Source organism: Gopherus flavomarginatus, chromosome 3 (assembly GCF_025201925.1).
Source record: "Gopherus flavomarginatus isolate rGopFla2 chromosome 3, rGopFla2.mat.asm, whole genome shotgun sequence".
In the NCBI taxonomy this organism is placed as follows: domain Eukaryota; kingdom Metazoa; phylum Chordata; order Testudines; family Testudinidae; genus Gopherus; species Gopherus flavomarginatus.
Window position 1 is genome coordinate 106904747 of NC_066619.1, and position 22404 is coordinate 106927150.

Below are 22404 nucleotides of genomic sequence, written 5' to 3' on the forward strand. Positions count from 1 at the left end.
TAAGCCTTTCTTTATCAGCTATTGACCAGAACAGTTAAAGAATATGGCACAAGTTCATTAATGAACAGTAGCACACAGCACTCTAATTTAATGAAACCACTTGAGCCATAAAAATCAGATTTAGTTAATTCCCCCTTCCCCAGTTTTTTTTCTTTTCTGCATCTAGCCTAAACCCCGGACTCCAGCATAATGCCATGGGTGATCTTGCTCTAAAATATAATTATATTTCCCTACATTTATAAACAGAATTCATGTTTTCAAAGGCTGTGTGTTTTTTAACATGCAGTGGGGAAAAAGAGAGAAAGAGAGAGATGGCCAAAAAGTTCCTTTTGCATAACTCCAATTTAATTCGGTATCAATTAATACAGTATATATCATTTGTATTTTAGAAATTACTGTCTGGCAGCTGCCTTCTAACAAAAAAAACCCCAAAACAAAATACCTCTTTATTCCGTGAAAAATCTTTCTGTGAAAAAGCAGCTAAACAAGCTGCACCCAGATGGCAAACCAGCTACAGTTTAATTAATCCACTAAAAGCCATTCAGTTTTCAGTAAGGGTAATGTAATTTTGAATAATTGTAAGAAAAAAATCTCTAAAACGATCTTAAGTTTTATTATAGCGGTATGAATAGTGCCACTATAGAGTAGTTAAAGTTGAGTTGCTATTTCCAACCCTACATTTTCAGTATTCAGTATCTTGGCCATTTCACAGTGCTTAGGTTGAAAATAGACATAAAATTTGTCAGCGTATTATCATCATAAAAATCAATTACATTCAATCAAGCTATTTTTCAAAAAAAAGTTCTTCAATGAGTACACTTCAAAATAGAATTTAGATTTTACTTGAAAAGCGCTATACCAAAAATAGCTTAGTTTTCAAAGTTATGCAGTTCATTCTTAAAATGGACAACATTTATTTTTATTGTTTCAAAGATAAAAAATATTATGGAAGAGTTCTGTCTACATGCTAGCACTGCCTCAGCATCCTGGGTGGAGTCCCCTGTTGTCATTGTAAAATGCCCAATTGTTATAGACTGAAACAGGGGTCCTGTGACTGTGGTCTATGCTGGAAAAGTACTAGAGTCCTGTTGTTCCAGTACAAGTGATGACTGTAGATACTTTGATACAAAAGAAAATAGTGTAGGACTCTTCTGAAGACAAGTGTATGGGCTATACTACAATCTATCCTTGTAACCCTAGAACTCTCCAATTCAAACATTTGCTTTATAAAAAAGTGAGAAAAATATAGGCCTTTGTGAGAAACACTAGTCGAGCTTTCCCCTTCCTTAAATGAGACACTGCGGGCATCTGAAGCGTCATTTGACTCATTTAAAATTAAAAAAATGTCTGGAAACTCAAAATTTACTGCTGATTCTTCCTGACAGAAGCACGGGCATGTTCCTGTATGCAAATAACTTACCTTTATTATCTGCAAAGCATTTTAGTAAGAGTATGTTGCAAAATCTAAAACAATGATGTTAAACATTAAAATTACTGCACTGTTCTAATTAAAATTATTTACAGAGATGGCGCTTGTCTTAACTTAAATATTAAAGAGTATTGCTAGTACTAAAAATATAGGTACTATCATTTCTACATTACATTTCAATACAGACAGAATTAACTTTGTTGTAAGAGCAATTACAAGCCATATAATCCTGTAATACAGATCTAATGTAATAACCTCCAGCAAATTGATACTCAGCAGCAGGTTGGAGGGAGATCAACATTTGAAAAATGTTATTGCTACTTTCGGTCATTACAGATTGTAATTTTTACCCAATAGTTCATGTAAACTAATTTGATCAACTTTTACTTCTATTTTTCTTTCTTCAGTTTTCTAACTCAAAACACAAGATCTTAAGTGAAAAGTAATTAATGGTGCTTTGGTTGCCAGAATCAATACTCTGTTGTATTAGAGTGTTTTAAATGATCACCATAATTTGATGACAACATACTGTTCATTATATAAAAGGCATTTTGCTACCATAACCTTTGATGGTTTAAAAAATTCCATTTTGAGATTTTCTATGTTATCAGATTACTAAAATGTATAAATATGACTGTAAAGTAAACTAATTCATGTAGAACATTTCTGAACATTTCTGAAACCATGGTTTCATTTATAACGCATCTATGGCCGAGAAAATTATTGTAAATAATACAATAAATAATACAAGTGGATAATAAGGTTTCTGATGTTATGTATACACGATAATATTAAGAAGTCCCAACCCATCAGAATGTTCAGAGGTATGATAGGATTAAAAAGCCACAATTAATTAAAATATGATACTTGCTAATCAATGGTCATATTGTCATTTTGAAAGGCTTGGATGAAAGCTATAATCTGATTGTCTGAAGTTTTGTAAGTTAATAATTTACAAAACACCATGTTACGATTCAGCTATGATTACTAGCTATGATTAATAGGGAAGTATTCCTAATTACAAAACCAAATTTAAATAACAAAATATTTTAAAATTAGGATACTTCCCTATTAATATAATCTGTGATTAATGTGAACTAGAAAACTCTTAAAATGAAACTTCAATTTTGCCCTTTTATGCTGTAATATTAAAATATATTGGGTGAAATCCTGGCTCAATTATGTCAAAGGGAGTTTTGCCACTGACTTCAATTTGTCTTCCAAAAATTGTAATTAAATTAACACATCTATAGATCTAATCAACAAAATCATTGCAATCAATGATGTTACACCAGCGTAAAACTGGAGTAACACTCTGGGAATAAGGCTCAGAGGATTTCAGAAAAATAACAGTGAATTCATACTGTTTTTAAACATATTTTATCCCTATATTTCACATACATCACACACAACTTTCCTAAATAGTAACTTTATTTAATTTTAGTTACATATCTGCACTCTTTGTAATAAGTGGTATTGATCTTTACTTTGACCATTGTAGTAGTATTTCCTATTCTGACTGCCTTAAAGAACCACAGAATTGGAATATAGGAGAACGTTATAAAAGTTTCAACAGAATTATATATTAACTAGAATGCACACACTTGTCAAATCTCAAAGTTATAAATAAAAATATTCAAATGCCTGTTAATTATGGCATTTCAATGGAAGTATCATCTCTTAATACTATCTTTAATGTCTCAACCACCATACGTGAATAAAAAAGTAAGAGAAGTCAGATGATTACTTTGGTTCAGTGAAATTTGTGTTTTACAAAGAGAATGCATTTCAGAGTTAAAAATTTACATTGTAATATTGAAACAGACATTATCATTACAAGACAGTGAATAATAACCAAAACCCATAGGTGTATGCTTTTAAAAATATTTGGAATGCTTTTGTCCTGTTTCATTCTGTTGTTTAATAAATAGAAAAGTAGAACTGGTTAAGAAATAGAACCATAAAATTATAGGATTAGAAGGGACCACAATGGTCATCTACTAAGTACCCTCTAAGCTGCGCGGCTGTGCAGCAAGCTACTAATGGTGGCACGGAGCTGCCGCGTCCAGGGTCACATGCAGTGAAGAGAAATTAAAACCCCAAGCCAATCAGTGGCACCCTCCAACCATTGTGCTGCAGCCAACTCATCTGGTGAGTTTAAATGAGCGAGTGCGAGCTAGTTGGAGGTGCCCGAGCTGCTGCCCCGTGATCCCGCTGCGCGCCACAGGATGGAGTGCCATGCTGCCCCAGGCCCACTGCTGCCCCCCATCCCACCAGGCTTACCCCTGAGCGCGCCCAGCCTTGTGAGCCAGCTTGTGGGCTCAAGGAGGCAAAGGCTGATTCCCTGTGTGGCCCATGGGGCACGTGTATCCACCGGCAAAGTTGTCCACTTGGCCAGCAGCCCATGAAGCTGGAGGTGCCCGTGGTGTTGTAGGGGCTGTCCCGCAGGTGGCCCCTTCCCCAGAACTTTGCTGGGCTGGAGGAGCCGCGGGGAGCAGAGCCATGTGTGACAAGTGGCTGGGGAGGTGGTGCTATTTCTCCAGCACCGCACACAGAGGCACCTCTCCCTCAGCCCAGCCCAGCCCCACCGGAACTGCCACAGCTGGGGAGAGGCACCCCTCCTTCAGCCCCAGCTGCTGTAGCGAGAGAGGGCTAGGGGGAGTCCTCTCTCCCCACTGCAGCTCCGATGCAGCCTGCACCCCAAACCCCTCACTCCTGGCCACACCCCAGAGCCCACACCTGCAGCCAGAGCCCTCATCTTCTGCAACCCAACACCCTGCCCCAGCCTGAGTGGCCTGCCACACTTCGAACCCCTTCACCCCACCCCCACCACACATCACCTCCATACTGGTGCACATAAGAAAATTCATTCTGCATTCATCTTTTTTATGGCAGCCTTTCAAATATTTGAAGACTGTTATCATGCCCCCCTTAATTTCCTCTTTTTCAAAATAAACATATCCAGACCCTTCAGCTTTTGCTCATATGGCTTGAATACCATCCTTTTGATCATCTTTGTCACTTGTCTCTGGATCTTTTTCAGTTTCTACATCCTTCCTACATATTGGTGACCAAAACTGGATACAGTACTTCACTTGAGGCCTAACCAGCACCAAGCAGAGCGGTACTATCACCTCCTGTGACTTGCATGCTATGTCTCTGTTAATGCAATCTCAAACTGAACTTGCTTTTTTGCAACAGCATCGCACTGCTGACTCATGTTGAGGTTGTGATCCAGATTGCATTAATGAATTTTAGTAATACAGCCACAAACAATGAGAATGCCAGGCTCAGCAGTTACTTATTTTCACTGACAAAAATCGGGAAATTTCACATTCTTCTTATCTGAAAACTCAGTAATTCTCACTTTTCAACCACAAAATATTCATGACACAAACAGAAATTTCACACAAACCTGCCAGTAGATTGCAGATTTCCTCTGTCTTTATTCCAGAATATGAATGGTAATCTGCTTGCATATGCCTTCTATTATTATCAGTAGAAGCATCTATAGGTTCCTCTGTGCTATTGACTGTATGGAAACTCAATCTTTAGAATCTATTAAATAAAATTTACTTCACCTGTTCCCTATGTTTTGGATGAGAATCTTGATGTGCTGGATGTAAGGCCTCTCGGGCCTGCTGTAGTTGCTCTTCCAGCCACTTTATCTTTTGTTCTTTTTCCAGTAGCTGACCCTGAAGAGAAGCATGACTTTGCTGGAGCTGAATCTCACTTGCTTTCCGAGTTTCAAAACATATAGTCAATTCGTTGTAAAGCTATTTTTAAAGAAAATGTAACATGAGGTTAATAAATGCCATCATTGAAAACAAGTACTTAAATTCACAAATTTATGTACAGTTTATTGCTGTTTCTAGTTTACAAAATCATACAGCCACCAGGATCATGATTTTCTTCAATATTCTTATTGCAATATTGGTCACGCTTGTTTCCACCCCGATACTCCCATCATACTGGCAGATGTACTGCCTTTACCTTTTATCCTTTATCTTTGTAACTAAGAAACTCAACAATGTAATGTGTTTCAAACAACTGCTTCTCCACCCAAACAGGTCTAACACTAGAACTGCAGCAGTTCCATATACCTTTGTATGATGATTGTGAGCAGAAATCGGTATTCACAAACTTTTTTTAAAAAGCAGTATTACCTTAATTCTTGAACAGCTCTATAAATACAAAACCAAGCAAATGCACATGCACCTGCACGCACACGTGTGCACGCACACACACACACACACACACACGGTTCACTGATCAGGAATAGCAGAAAAAATTACTAAATGAAATATTTCCTCTGGAAGTGAGCTTATTAACAGGGGCAGCAAATATGAAATAGAAAAACTCCTTTTTTTAACTGAAGAAGATAAAGTTTAGATTTTGAAGATAAGAATAAAGTCTACACAGCAGACTAGGATATCCCTGACTGCATAACTTGGCCTTCCCTATTTATGTCTTTTGCCTATTTCGCTCTGCTCTGTCAAAAGTTTCTAGGCCAGGCTGCCTATTTCTCTTCCATGCTGGTTTTCTATGCTTTATGCCCTTTCTGAGCTGACCCATAAACCCATTTCCTTCACTGCATTTAAATCCCTTCAGAAGACCCATTTCTGCCATGACATGTAAAAGAAACCAATCAATGGATTATGACTAGATTTTTGGCAGCTATAAATAATATTTATATTGAATTGGTATATAGATAATATTTATATAATTTAGTGACTAAAAACATTATATTATTTAATATGGTCGTTTGTATATATCTTATGAATCTCTTTCTTTTCCCCTTTGTCTGTTTGGTTTTGCTTTTCAGAGCATCAAATCTTTGGAGAAGAAATCAGGTCTTCTATTATGTTTGGAAAACATCTAGCACTTCATGGGCACTATTAGAAACAATAAAATCTATTCCTATTCATATTATTTTGTCCAGACCATGACCACACAAAATCTAGTCAGGAAAACTGTAATTATTTATTGCCTGCCCAAAAAACTGATCACAGACCAGACCACTTTACCTAAGCATGTTCTAATTCCAGATATTTTTAAGACTCACAAAATGCCATTAAAAATAATTGAAATATTACATTGAAATGTTTTTATCTACTGGATAGAGACTGATGTATTTTTTGGAAATACAAATACTATCTTAACCAAGTTTATGGATTGCAGCAAGTTTCTCAATTATTTTTCTAATCACATGAATATTTGAGAGAAAAATAAAGATTTCGTCTTTATACAGACTTGCATTCCTAGGCAATGTCCTTCCAAATGAATAGAACACTGAAATACAAAACTTATCTCCAGCCATAACTGGATAAGCTGATTAGCTAGATTATACTGGTATGACAATTTGCTATTTTTATTATTAAAACCACTCACGTGGTCATAATTATAATTTTCAAAGGTAACATCCTATTAAAATGAGAACACAACAGTTTTCTTTTTGTTTATTGGCAGAAGCACTGAGCACCCTCCAGTCCTACTGAAGTTAATTGTTGGTGGTTGTGCTCAGCAACTGACAGGATCAGGCCCTAAAAGACAAATACCACGTCTGTTTACATTCTGAAAGCTATCTGTGCAACCAATACTGCTAAAAAATTATTTAACTGAAAGCTAGAGAAAACAGCACAATCTGTTGAAAATCCATATGAAAAACATACAACCTCAGAATTCATCCATTTGCCACGTAAGTTGTGTTCTATGCAAACATTTTTCTGCCCCACCCACTTATTAGCTCATAGTATAGAACTTAGACAGTGATTTATTTACTACTAGGAAATTTCAGAAAGAAAATTATGTCTGCATAAAGGAAAGCTCATTTGTCCAGCCTACCGTGCCAACTGGAATGGCTTACTGTAGCTCGTCCATCTTTTCATTGATTGGCATGGACACTAGTGGGTGGACTGAGTGCTTTCTTAATATTTCTAAAGGCATTACTTTGTTTTGTTTTGAATTTTCTGTTTTGAGGATGCATCTTTTTAGCCACATTGAAGTGGGGGACAACTTAATATTTGAGATCACACAGGATCAAAGAAGGTAGTACAGCTGCAGAGGACAATAAAGGGAAACAGAAAAATGAATAAACATGCAAAATGTAAAATGAATTTTAAGAGAACTAAGGATGGAATGCAAGGAAGAAAGAGCCAAATAAGAAAATATTTATGTCCATCAGAAGTAGCAAGTTCAAGGGAGAATCAATGGGTGAAATCCTGGCTCCACTGAAGTCCATGGGAGCCTTCTATTCATGATGATGGAACCAGGAATTCATCCAGTGTGTTTGTTAGATTACCACGAGGTAAAGGAGGCAACCAAAGAGGATAAGGAAATTGAAGAGACGCTAATATTGCTTACATGAAAAAAGAATAGCAAGGAAATATTTAATGTAATTTTGAATGCATGTAATCGAATTTAGCAGCTGGAATTAAGGAGGAAGGGCAACTGTCATGTGACCAGATGCATGCCAAAAGCAAGTGCTTCATAGACAACAGCTTGAGAACCTCTTTATTATGCTCCAGGGCTATTCTTTCTTTAAAAGTAGCAAAGCACTGTAGATAAAGAACTCTAGATAAAGGTATTTTTTAAAAATGATGAAACAACTTGAAATAAACCACTCTGTAATAAATCACTAGGACCAAATGGGAATGAGGAACTGAAGAATGAAGTAGCTGAACTACTAACAAAAAGAGACGAAACCTGTAGTAAGGGCCATCTTCGCTCACCACTCCTCTGTCTCAGTTACATTAAAATATTCACAAATTTTCCAGTGCAACTTTTCTAATATTTATTTTAACAAATTTTGCTACAGAACTGGCTTTTGCTGCTTTCTTGAACAGTTGTTTAAACCACATTATGTAATTTATTGGGGGGGGGAAGCAATTTCCACTGTACCATACTAAAGCTAATACTGTAGGTCTTCCAAAATAATTAGAAGATATAATTGTAAAACATGCAGAGGAGTATGTAATGAAAAGAAACAAACAAGGCATTTGTTAGGATAATTCATACCTCTCTAACATTTTCAAATTCTTTAGGTGTTATCAAATTTATGGACAGAATTTGTTGATGACAAAATCATTTTAAGTCAGTTAAGACAAGGAAGGCCTTTGGGGAACTCCAGAAGGACCTAACAAAACTAGGTAATTAGCAACACAATAGATAAAATTAAACAGACAAGAGCAAGTTAATGCATACTGAAAACAACAATTTATAATTACTCACACATTGATGGTTTATAAATTAATAGTAACTTCTCAGGGAAAAGATCTAGGTGTACATCATTGATGAGAACTCAATAAAGATATCTGCTCAATCTGTTTCATGTTCAAAAAAAGGGGGTGGGCGATGTTAGACTACATTAAGGGGTAAAAAAATAATATAAAAAATATTATGGCATCATCACAGAAACTGATGAACTATCATCATGCTCAGTTTCTGTCACCTCAAACAAATGCAAGCAGAAAAACGAGGAGTTCAGAAAAGGACAACAAAAAATAGTAAGGGTCACTGAAACAAAGGCTTTTCATACATGAAAAGATTTAAAAGTATAGGATCATTCTGTCTGGAAAGGAAAAGAATAAAAGAACAGGTGGCATGATGGAGATATAAAAAAAATGAATATAGGCAAGGCCAGTTGAACATTCTTGTATACCTTTTCTTATAAGACTAGAAAAGGAGACTATCAGATTAATTTTAAAAAAAGTTTAGAACATTAATACACTTTTATACAACATAAACTTAACATGTAGGACTCACTTCCACAAGACATTATTGAGGCAAATAGTTTAGTAAGAATTACAAATGTATTTGACTTTGATGTGACTTAAGAGTGGGATTAACTATTTCTTTACACAGGAGAAAATTACTGGAACAGACGATCCTCATGCTGTAGGGTCTAAGCTAATAACCAGTTGGGTGAGAAATGTATCCTTCCATACCATAGTACTGCATAATTAGATTCACTGTTTTTATATTTTCAAAGATGATGTTAATAATGTGTCATTGGTTACTTTTCTTCCTCATATATTTTAAAGGGGAATATTTTGGCCCTGTTTATTAATGCCCAGTATAAAGAAAGATGACATCTTCATTCCATTTAAGTCAATGGAAAACCTCCCAGTCACTTCAATGGAGCCAGTATTTCACCCATATTATTTTGTTTCTTATTATTCTACAACATCTTTTGGATGATGTTCGTTCCTTGTAGAAAATCAAATAGGAAGGTGGAATGAAGAACCTAGTCAATTCGGTACAGTCATTTGCAGTTAAGACAGTTTATCCTGAGAAACAGGCTCCCAGCAAGGTAAACAAAACAGGAGTAGTCAAATATTTCTCTGTCTGCAGTGTAGCTCTCCAATATTCCTTGATCTTATCAGAGTTTTGTACAACCTCGCTTGATGAAATGGTAATTTTGTGCTGGGTTTATCATCATTTTGTTTATGGAATATGCTTAATGTACTGCACTCATTAGTAATGTATTAATCCTGTTATGCTTGCATTGCGAGTTATTTAAGTTTGTCTACATTAACAACTAAGACTGATGTTCCTCAAAGAGCACACTGAATGCTTCTCTGGTTTTGCACTGTTCAGGGCAAGAAATCCAGATCCCCTGAGTAATGGTGAACTATATAAAAAAATATAGATGAATGTATCTACACCAGAGGTTCTCAGACTGGGGGTCAGGACCCCTCAGGGAGTCGCGAGGTTATTACATGGGGCATCGCGAGTTGTCAGCCTCCACTCCAGACCCCGCTTTGCCTCCTGCATTTATTTTAAAAAGTGGTTTTAATTTATAAGGGGGGGTTGCACTCACAGGCTTGCTATGTGAAAGGGGTCACCAGTACAAAAGTTTGAGAACCACTGAACCCAGTTGAGCAACTTAAGGGGTAAGAAGCCTGCTTTTGAATAGGTGATTCCTTGTCAGAACAAGAAATACCTGACCTGAAGCTGTGTAGATCAGTGTTCTAAAATAGTGCTTCTCAACCTTTCCAGACTACTGTATTCCTTTCAGGAGTCTGATTTGCCTTGCATATCCCAAGTTTCATCTCACTTAAAAACTACTTGCTTACAAAATCTCATGCCCCTCTAAGCCCATCCTGCAATCCCCACGTTGATCTAGATGAGCTGAGTATCCCCTGGTAGACCTCTGTGTATCCCCAGGGTTGAGAACCACTGTTCTAAAATATTGTATTATGCCACATTGGATCTGGTCTTCCTTTTCATATGCATTATCACTCAATGACTCACTGCATTAAAAAAGGTAACTGAAGTCTACAACTTATAGTTCTGAATCTGATCAAATTAAGTAGCTGTCCTCATAGAAATATTTAAATATGCTTGCTCCTGTGATTTTTCTCCCTTTTTGCAGACACACTTCTCTCCTCCAGCACTTTGTGTCTTCAGCATCATAGAATTTCCATCAGGCATAACTTCCTGTGGTATAAAATACCATTCCACTGCCATATACACTAGGACCAAGATTTTCAAACATGGGTGCAAATTTAGGCACCTGAATGAGTGATCAGATTTTGAACACGCTGAGCACCCAACAGATCCCACTCAGCAATTTTCAAAATCAAGCCACTTACTACAATAAGACATGTTGAAAATTGTAGCCTAGGGTCTTTTCAAGCATGAAAAATATAAGGAGATCCTGAAATCTAGGGTCAGAACAATAAGTGCCCCAACTTAACCTGCAGATCCTGTTTTCAAAAGCTCTCTGAGGGTACATCCGCACTGCAAAACCAGACCCACAACAGCAAATCTCAGAGCCGCGCTTGCACTACAGAGCTAAAAATAGCAGCATACATGTTCAGGCTCAGGCTGGAGTGTGGACTCAGAAACCTGGTGGGGGGGAGTGGGAGTTGGAGCATAGGCTCCAGTCTGAGCCCAAAAGTCTACACAGCTATTTTTAGCCCCATAGCATAAGCCCCAGGACCCTGAGTCATTTGAGTCAGCTCTGAGACTCACTGGTGGTCGTACTTTAAGATAGCTAGCTGTGCCTGGATACAGGACTTTCATATATTTAACCTATGATCTTATACAATGCTGCAATATTCTTGAGAGTTTGTAACTGAATTTTTACTTTTGGTACAGGGCAAGTAAACACCAGGAGTTGCTATTAATCTTGCAAACTCAGATGGGAGGGACAACCCAATTAATGTTACTATATGTGGAGAATTGTTAAGGTCGGCTGATTATTACATATGTGAAAGAAGGAATGAAAGAGGGCTATCAATTCCTAAAGGGAGCAAATGTGCATTTGAAATTTGTAAATGGATATTCTGATTAAAATTCATGTACTTCTGCAGAGAGCAAGAACCATTAGTCAAAACAGTTATACAAAAAACAAACAAACAATGTCAGGCAAATCAAACTGCAAGATTTTGTAACTACATTTAGTCTAACAATGTTCTCTGTAATGTCCAACGAGGTGCGTTAATTTTTATTCTTAATTTATATTTGCTGAATTTCTATTTCTGTAAAATTTCCAATAAAATACTCTTGTTTAAAACTACATTAACTGGGTTTCATAATGGTTAGCTGGGACAATCACGATGGGAGGCTCAAGCAGAAAAACAGAACTCGGAGCCAATCTAGAACAGCCTGGTTACTTGTTTTTAGGCTTGAAGGAGGCTACAAATCTCCACAAACTCAACAGGGCAACAGAATGATGGACAAAGGGTACTTTGGGCACAAAATGAGCCAAACCACCTGAATTAAAGATTTATCCCCAAACAGATCAGGCATTATTCCATACCTCCTCCTTTATACAATATATGGAATATAAACTTGTATCAATCCATTACAAGGGAGAATGGCACTATGCTTTCTTTGAAGCCAATACAGCTTCTGACCGTGTCAGAGGTATAGCTGTTGAACAACACTCTCTCTTCTTAAGAAGGAATGTGTATCACCGTTCACAGTGCTCCAGGTCTCTGCTGCTTTAAGAGACTAGGATCCAATTCCAGAATTCAAACCTGGTCCCCATTTGATGGCAAACAGTGCTTCTTCTATGCCACTGACATCTATGAGATGTACAGTCAGTACAATAAATGAAGAGACTGAAAAGCAAAACCGCACCAAAGGGAACCTCTGCATTATGAAAACAAAAGGCTTAAACTGTAAATTTCAGAAAACCCTGATAAGATGGCTAAGGAGCTCAGAATCTCTTCTTGTCTTATTATCCTTAGTATTGATTGAAGTCTCTCCAGTTTGAAATGATTGGTGAGGACAAATCTATAGACTCCCATTAAATCCAGCACAGGAATGTAGTCCCGTGAGCAATTGGGACTAATAAAGCCGATGGAACACATTTTAGAAAAATATTCCTTACCTTGAGAACTAGAACTATAGCCACAATATGAAATAGATATCAATGTCTTTTCATAAATCCTCTAACCTGAAGGAGTTTTTGCAGGACATGTGTGTGGAATGAAGGGAAGAGGTATTCCAAATCTTAAACTTGATTTCAGCAAGTCAGTACATCTTGATAAAAACAGACCATCGATCTTTAAATGTCTTCCCACCCTGCCACAGTCCCACTACAGCAGGCCTAAAAGGGAATTTGTGATGGACTTATGCCTATCCATTATGTCTGGTTTGTCAGATAAGTAATTTCTTTGACTCAACCAACTGTTTCCTAATGCACAGTGCAAAGAACAGTTCTTCCCAAATGGTGGACTAGTAAAATAAACTTGGAATATATCAGCCAACCACACTGCCTATGCTATAGCACATAGTGGTTATCTGACCACTCAGACAGAGGTCATTGATCTTGCTGTAAGGGACAGTATATCATAGGATGTACACACTGATAGGCTCAATGCCATTTGGAAAAGTAGAAAAATATTCCTCAGTGAATTTGTCTATAGAATAGCTGACAAGTCCTTATCTAGCTTTTGCAGCCAGCATATTATTAATCCATGGAGACAAACAGAAGGCATGTGCTTCTAGAATACTGTGCCTTTGAGCTATAAGGAATAAATAGAGGACTGCATCTATTTTCAAGTTACTAGGATCACCAAGGCTTCTTGTAACCTCCATAGGAGTGTACATCTTGGGACTTAAAGAGGGTAAGTACACATTGCCTCAGAAACTGTAGGCCACTTAGTTACCTTTGGTTGCTTCACATGGCTCATTGAACAACCTATTTCAGGACATTTATTAGACTTTAGAAAGTGCTCCAGTAAAGCATCCCTTATGTCCAACAGTCTGAAATTCCTGTGAAAAAATTCTTACCAACTGTTTTGCTACCATTATAATCTCTCCAGTTTAAATATTTCCCAAATAATAGCAATGGCATCTTAAGCGTTATCTTAATTTATTCAGCCCAAAGACGATTGCTCTCACTGATTACAAAGAAAGTAGCACAATCTTGGAATTTTTAAACAGACTACACCAGCTTGGTCTCGCTGGTGTTAAAAAGCAGTAACAGAAATATTGATGTTAGGTATTTAATAGAACAATTTCCTAAAATAAAAGGTAAATGTGTTCACCCCAGTATGTCACATACACTAAAAGATCCATCAGATCTCAAAATAGGAACGATCTAATAGTTTAACTGCATAGGTGTTGGGATTTTGGCTTGCAAGGAGAAGACAAAAAGAGGAGATATCCAGGTATATGATGTTTAAATGGCTTTTGTGTTTCTCTGCAGTTTAAATAATGGCCTACTTGCCAGTTAGTGTCAATTGGGATAGTCTATGCTTAACTGAGTTAAGATTCCAGCCTCACTCCCCAATGTACCAAGAATATTCATTTAAAAAAAACCTCTGGGATTAAGGGATTCCTATGAGTTGAAATATTTGGCGGAGTAGAGGTCATCAATTCATTATTAAACAGAAAAAACAGTTTCCTGCCTATTGTAACTGTTGTTCTTTGAGATGTGTTGCTCATGTCCACTCTATTCTAGGTGTGTGCGGTCATCCGAGATTTTTACCTTAGCGGTAACGATAGGGCTGGCCATGGCACACCCTTGAGTGCCACGCTCACGCCATAGTATATCAGGCACCGCCAGCCCTACGCCCTCTCAGTTCCTTCTTGCTGACAACTCCGACAGAGGAGTAGGAGGGCGGGTAATGGAATGGACATGAACAACACATCTCAAAGAACAACAGTTAGGAAAGGTAGGAAACCATTTTTTCATCTTTGAGTGCTTGCTCATGTCTATTTTCCTGTAGGTGACTCACAAACAGTATCAACGGAGGTGGGTTCAGAGTTCACAGTCTTGCTTTCAGTTTACAGAACAGCTCTGCCAAAGCAAGCATCGTTTCAACCCTGCTGAGTCAGAACATAATGCGATGTGAACATGTGGATGGACGACCAGGTGGCAGCCCAACAGATTTCTTGGATCGGCACCTGTGCAAGGAAGGCTGATGATGATGCTTGTGCTCTTGTTGCATGCGCCATCACAATCACCGGCAGAAGCACCTTTGCCAGCTCATAGCAGTAACGGATACAGGCCGTAAACTAAGATGAGATTCCCTGAGTAGATACCGGACGACCTTTCAGGCTGTCCACCACCACAACGAACAACTATGTTGACTTATGGAATGGCTTCGTTCTATCTATGTAGAATGCCAACACCCTCCTGATGTCCATGGTATGAAGCCTGCATTCCTCATCAGAGTCATAGGGCTTCACGTAGAAGACCAGTAAGTATATGTCCTGGCCAGTATGAAACAGAGAAATGACTTTGGGCAGAAACACTGGATGCAGACACAGCTGGACCTTGTCTTTGTAGAAGACCATATAGGGCGGCTCCGAGGTGAGCAGTATATCAGGCACCCCCAGCCCTAAGTCCCTTCAGTTCCCTCTTGCCAACAACTTCAGCAGGAGGGCGAGTAATGGAATGGACATGAGCAACACATCTCGAAGAACAACAGTTACAAAAGGCAGGTAACCGTTTTTTCATCTTTGAGTGCTTGCTCATGTCAATTCCATTCTAGGTGACTCACAAGCAGAATCAACGGAGGTGAGCTCAGCGTTCACAGTCTTGCAGCTTGAAGCATCTTCTAGAGACTGCTGGCTCAGTGCATAGTGCAATGAGAGCTTGTGGACGGATGACCAGGTGGCAGCATGACAGATCTCTTCCATCAGCCCCCGCACCAGGAAGGCTGATGCCCTACTTGAATGAGTCATCACGATCATCGGCAGGAGCATCTTTTCCAGCTCATAGCAGTAGTGGATGCAGGCTGTGATTCAAGATGAGATTCTCTGGACTGACAGTGGGCAACCTTTCAATCTGTCAGGGACAGCAACGGACAACTATGTTGATTTACAGAACAACTTTGTTCTATCAATGTAGAAGGCCAGCACCCGTCTGACGTCCAGGGTATGCAGCCTGTGCTCCTCGTCCATCACATGAGGCTTTGGACAAAGGATTGGTAAGTAAATGTTTTGACCCTGGGCCTTCTTGCTTGGTGCCAGGGAGCACTTCTTGGCCTTCTTCTTCAGCACTGGTGATGGCAAACGGTGCAGGGAGGAGCCGGGTGCCGGCAGTGCGCTGCACACGGAGGCCAAAGTGCAACCTGCCTGGATGGCTCGGAAGCCAGGCGGAAGCGAACTCCATCAGGTGAACCCTCAGACAGATGTCCTGCTCTTTTTGAGTGTGGGTTTGAAAGTTTTTGCAGCTTCAGGACTGCTCCTTAACATGCGACTCCCGCACTTAAGGAAGCTGCTATGGGGGTCACTCACAGGCATAGGCTGTTGCAATCCGAGCAGGGCTTAAAGCCAGGAGAGCGGGGCATGCCCCGCCAGGGGCAAAGTCCCGCTGGGACCCTAACTACCACTTAAACTACTTAACACTACTATATGCAAACTATGTACAAAGGCCCTAAGGCACAAAGTTCAAAAGGAGAAACCACTAGCTCTTGCTAAACAAGAAAGGCACTCCAACTGATCACCCTGGGCGATAAGAAGGAACTGAGAGGGCATAGGGCCAGCAGTGCCTGACATACCGCGGTATGAGCATGGCACTCCAGAGAGCACGACAGCCAGCCCTACAAGTACTGTTAAGGCAAAAATCTCCAATGATCGCACATGTGGGTGCACACACCCCTAGAACGGAATCGACAGGAGCAAGCACTCAAGAAGAATAACTGATCCCAAAAAGTGCAACACCTTTGTTCTCTGTATTCTCAAGCTGCTTGTTGGCCAGTGCAGCAGCCTGTTCTTTTCTCATCTCCTGCTGAGAGGCACTGCTTGAGAAGGGTCAGTCAGCCTCTTGACAATAATATGAGTCTCAGGCTCAGTCTACACTACAAGACATTTGCCAGTATAGCTATAGATAGGTATACTGGCAAACCATCCAAGTGAAGGTGCAGCTTATACTGGCAAAAAAGTGCTTTTCTCAGCATAGCTTATACAAACTCCCCAAAGTTACTAAGTTACACCAGGAAAAGCAGTTATGCTAGTATAACCTTATCTATATTAGGGATTTTGCTAGTATAGAAATGTCATTAAAAAAAAACACTCCTATCTCACAGAGACGTTACTATACCGGGAAAAGTTACTAGTATAGACCTAGCCTCAGCTCTGAGACATAGCTGCAGAAGAGGTCCTTGTCATTTGTAACTGCGTTAACATTTTTTCCTTGAAGACTGAGCTGCACCAATTTTTGGAGTGTCTCATCAAAGGAACCACTCAAATGAGATGCTTGATGTCAGTGAGACACAAGTCAGGAGTGATGGCAGAGGTGCAGAGGAATGGCACAGGAGAGAGAAGAGCAATTTGGAGGGTGAGAGAGGAAGAAGGATGAAGCAAAATCTAGTAACTACATCCTAAAAAGTAAAGCAAAAGGTTTTGATCATTGTAAGTGGGAACTGCTGTCACTCACCCTGTCTTGCCAGATGCAAGCAGAACTGCTCACATGTTGCACTGGGTGATTTCTAACATAACCCACTCTGTAACTTTTCTAGGCCACTTCAGTGCTGACCCAAGTGAAAAGGACAACCATCTCTTGATATAGAGCACCCAAAGTTTACCTGTATCCCATTCATATTACTAAGAACTTTTATTCATGATGACTAGTGCTCAATACACTTATCCAGTAACACCCTGTACCTGTGACTGCCATGATACGATATAACCCAGCATACACTTAGATATCCACCACTTAGTTTAGTTTGTTTACTTTCTCAGCTTCACAACTTTATAACAAGCTTCACAAAGCTTTAAATTCAATATGGTACCTATCAGAGAAATTTCTCTGAGTGGCTGTCAACATTCATAGTACTTACCAAAGCTATGAAATCATGTTATATATTATATATACAGTTTTGCAGAGGATTTTTTTGCAATAGATTTTCAAATTGTGTCACTTTGGCAAAAAAAATTGTTTGAGATTGACAACAGTATCAAATTTACACATGAATTCTCCAACTAATCAACTAATAATAGGTGTTATAAACTTAAACTTCCACTTCCCATGAATGGGAGAGGAAGAGAAACAAAGATAGGCAAAGCAAACTGTAAAAATTGGCTGTTATACTTTGCAATTAATCAGAAGTTTTTCCTATGTATCACTAAATTCTAGTTTAATGCTGGAGCATGCAGTCCTTATCGAAGCAATGGGCCTTCAGTAGGTATAACTTGGCCTAAAAGAACCTTCTACTCCACATACCACATTTTCATCTAGGCTGACCAGACAGCAAATGTGAAAAATCGGGACAGGGAGTGGGGGGTAATAAGAACCTATATAAGAAAAAGACCCAAAAATCAAGACTGTCCCTATAAAATCGGGACATCTGGTCACCCTATTTTCATCACAAAGTAGCACCAATACAAGTGTGCAGTATGGTGCTTTAAACAGGGATACTCTATTATCCAAGATGCTGCATATTGATAGTTATGAGCAGTACTCACAAGTAGGTTTCAATTTATACTTTTGTGATAGAAAAAAGCGGCATACTTTTTGATATGATATAGTTTCAGCTGTGTGAGCATCTTCCTGATTTCTCAATACTTTTTGCGTATCCATATTGAGAGCCTGAAGCTGCTGGATCAGCTCTGCCTGCTGTGCTGTATGTTCTGTGTTTTGTTTGTAAAGATTCTGCAGCTCCTGCAACTCCTTCCTGTGCAAAGCAAGCAATAAACAGGAAAACATGACTAGAAGGACAATAGTTAAACACTTGTGTTCAGCTAATTTTATTTTATATAATGAGCTTTCTACTTTCATTTATTTTACTTGTCTATTTCCTTCTAAACACTAAAAATTATATACACAATATTTAATATTTATCACACACTCCTGTAAAATATCTATACAACACTTAACTTTTCAAAGCAGAACATCTATCAATTGGACTTTAATAGCATGAAGGCTATAAAATAACTGGACTTCCAGTTACAGCACGGCAGCTTTCTGATCAACATGTAGTTAATTCTTTAGTACCAAGAGTCAAAACGTACAACTGACCTCTGCAGTAGATATTTACTTTAATAGGCTACCCAGAACCACACAGTTAGTCTAATCTTTGTATTATTGCTTCAGTTCAAAAGTGTTCTTTGTCACGCTAAATTGCTTTCAATAATATAATCTGTAATAGAGTTTAATGGTATGCACACTGCAAAACTTGGCTTCTTCTTTGTATATTATAGCGAGCATAATTCTCTGTTAATTAACAACCACACTTCAAACTATTGTTAGAGTTAAATTCAGTTTCAGTGCCTATTACCCTCATTAACTTTCTTCCATGTTTCTTCATAGGGTTTTCTTTGGACCTTAGGCAAAGCACTTAACCTCTCTGTGTCTCAGCTTAACATCTGTAAAATGGGAATCACGACATTTGTGTAAACTGCTTTGAGATCTACAGATGAAAAGCAGTGCATAAAAACTAATTATTAATACCGATATAGGCACTTTTTCAGAACTTTCTCTGAAGAATGGCAGAGACCAAACTAGTGTAATTCAAGAAACTTTCTTTAAAGAGAGCATTGTACCAGTGAGAAAAAAACAATTTGAAGGAAAACAAATAACACTGTTTAAAGGAGTTTATAAAAGGCCTTGATGGAATGAAAGATTCTGTCTGTAATAACTTAGCAATCATGAAAAGGGTGTTAAGTAGACTTAAAAATCTGATTTGTGGAGATAGGTTGGACAGGTTAATACATTTGTAACAAATAAAAGCTAGAGGAGATAAAAAGAATGTCACCGGGGACAGATTTGTTCTGTCCCAGGGAACCAACTGATGTTGCCCTAGGTGTATTAAACCTATGTCACAGGAGTGATGCATTAATTGCAGATGTCTAGCTACAAAGTACATTTATAGTTTCTCATTTTAATTGTATTTCTTCTGACACCATTTCATTTAGCATTTGCCCATGAAGCAGTAGCATCAGGGTATTTACACAAAAATTACGACAAATGATACCAGTACAACAGTCCTAGAACACAACGTTAAGAAAGGAATATGGTCAAAGGAGTTTGTAATGGAGCTCAAACTCAAGTTTAACTTTAAGCATGTATTTAAGTTCCACTGACTTTAAAAAGAGAGGCCTAATTATTTACCATTATTTATGCTAAGCAGAGATGGGGTCCATCTATCGAGGAAGGGGAAGAGCATATTTGGCTACAGACTGGCTAACCTAGTCAGGACAGGTTTAAACTAGGTTCAAAGGGGGCAGGTGACCAAAGCCCACCGGTAAGTCAAAAACATGGAGACCTGGGAGAAGAGTCGGAATTTGAGGTGAGCATGGGCTGTTATAGCAGGGATAAGGGAGTGACAAGACAGAACTGAGGGTGGGGAGGAGATCAAATCAGTATCTTAGATGTCTGTATCCTAATGTGGGATAAGCAGGAAGAACTTGAAATGCTATTAAATAAACACAGCTCTGACACAGTGGGCATCATGGAGACTTGGTGGGATAATATGCATGACTGGAATATTGGTATAGAAGGGTCAGTTTGCTCATGAAGGAGAGGCAAGGAAAAAAGGGAGGTGGTGTTGCCTTATATATTAAAAATGTATATACTTGGACTGAGGTTGAGATGGGAATAGGAGACAGACTTGTTGGAAGTCTCTGGGTAAGGATAAAATTGATAAAAAAACAAGGGAGATGTCATGCTAGGGGTCTACTACAGACCACTTAACCAGGAAAAAGAAGTTCATTAGGCTTTTTTTTAAACAGCTAACAAAATCATCCAAAGCACAGGACTTGGTGGTAATGGGGGACTTCAAACTACCCAGACTAGGTTGGGAAAATAACACATCAGGGGAACAGATTATCCAACAAGTTCTTGGAATGTATTGGAGACAATTTTTTATTTCAGAAGGCGAAGAAAGCTACTAGTGTAGAGACTGTTCTAGGGAGGAACTGGTTGAGAATCTAAACGTGGAAGGCAGCCTGGGTGAAAGTGATCAGGAATTAGTAGAGTTCATGATTCTAAGGAAGGGTGGGAGAGAGAACATCAAAGTAAAGACAATGGATTTCAAGAAGGCAGACTTTAGCAAACTCAGGATGTTGGTAGGTAAGATCCCATGAGAAGCAAGTCCAAGGTGAAAAACAATTGAAGATAGTTGATAGTTATTCAAAGAGACATTATTAAGGGCACAAGAGCAAACTATCCCACTGCATAGGAAAGATAGGAAGTATGGCAAGAAACCACCTTGGCTTAACCAGGAGATCTTCAATGATCTAAAAACAAAAAAAAAGAGTCCTACAAAAAGTGGAAACTACATCAACTGGATTGTGGGGAAGAAGGGAGATTTTTTTTCCTGCCTACACAGGAATTTTCTATTTTTACTGACAGTAAAAAATGAACATTGTTTCAGAAGAATAAGGCACTGAGGCCTTGAGTGACTAGAACATATTTATTTTATTTTATTTTTTAAACCATCAATAGTTCTTTTTTTTCTTCTGACATAGAACACAGGGAAGTTTTAAAAAAGAGATTATTCCATCTCAACTTCCCAGTTAATGGTGTTTAGTTATATGCACAGTGATTATGGAAAACTCTGTGTTATTGTGTTTAATTGTGTTACCACAAACATTTTCTGACTAAATGGGCACTGAGTACTTTATTCTACACTGTTCTATTCAGGTTGTAAAGATTATTGTCTGGTTCTGGGCCACAGCAGCAACAGTCGTGAAAGCCAGCACAGAGACGAGATGACGCTTCTAGTCTAACAGGTTCCTGGAGTGGAAAGCCAGCACGCATAGCTTATGTCATGCCTGGTCAGATTCTGTCATTAGATCTTCTCTTAAACTCCATCTCCTTATTTCTATTGTTGGGTTTTAGCTTAAACTAGAACTCAGCTATTTGTTTTCCTTACTTAGGTTTTATTTTTCTCTGCAGCTCTCAATAAAAGTTTACAGTTTTCTACTGCATTTTCCACCCCCGCCATTATATCCCACTATATGTTATGTCAGCTCTGCAAAGATGCTACTGGCTGGAATTGGCTATACCCTATGGAAAGGTTTTTTGGTGGTGGGAGGTTTGATATATTTAAAATTTCTTTATAAAACACACTGATAATATGCTTTCTGTACCTGATTATGGCATACATTTTATTTCCTCCCACGCTCTGTAGATCTTTTAATTAAGTTTAAAAATAGAGATGTTTTTCCATATCATGATCATATACTATACTAAAAAAAAGACCTAGAAGAAAAGATAGTATGTAAACAAAATGAGAGAATTAGAGCTATTACTTTAAAAACAAAAATAAGGAATAAAAATAAAGAACATTTAAGTAATACTAAAAAATTGGAACTTGAGAATGTACCAGGGTAGAAATGCCAAGCACAAGTGTGTAGCTCTTTTCTATGACAAGTCAGAGAAAAGGAAGAGACTTAATCGTGAATTGATGTATATACATACGCATCTCAAGGCATGCAAAATGCACATCCAACTGGTCCTTCTTTAAGTTCAATCATTTTTACTGAACACTTCATAATGAAGCAGATCAAAAACCAAAATGTTTAAAACTGCCTTAATTTGAGACAGAAGTCTTAACTCTCTA

General features: G+C 38.3%; 1 protein-coding gene across 6 annotated transcripts in view; it reads right to left on the bottom strand.

Moving 5' to 3' along the window:
• CNTLN (centlein) overlaps nt 1-22404 on the bottom strand; it is a 256631-nt gene that overhangs the window by 151302 nt on the left and 82925 nt on the right. For 5 of the 6 annotated variants that reach the window (XM_050944137.1, XM_050944139.1, XM_050944135.1 and 2 more), the window contains 2 exons: nt 18351-18509; nt 5011-5205 (listed from right to left, as the gene is read on the bottom strand). In XM_050944137.1, coding sequence (XP_050800094.1) covers nt 5011-5205; nt 18351-18509 — 354 coding nt within the window. Of the gene's footprint in view, nt 1-5010; nt 5206-18350; nt 18514-22404 lie in introns of all 6 variants that reach the window. The other variant, XM_050944136.1, reaches the window with a different exon arrangement.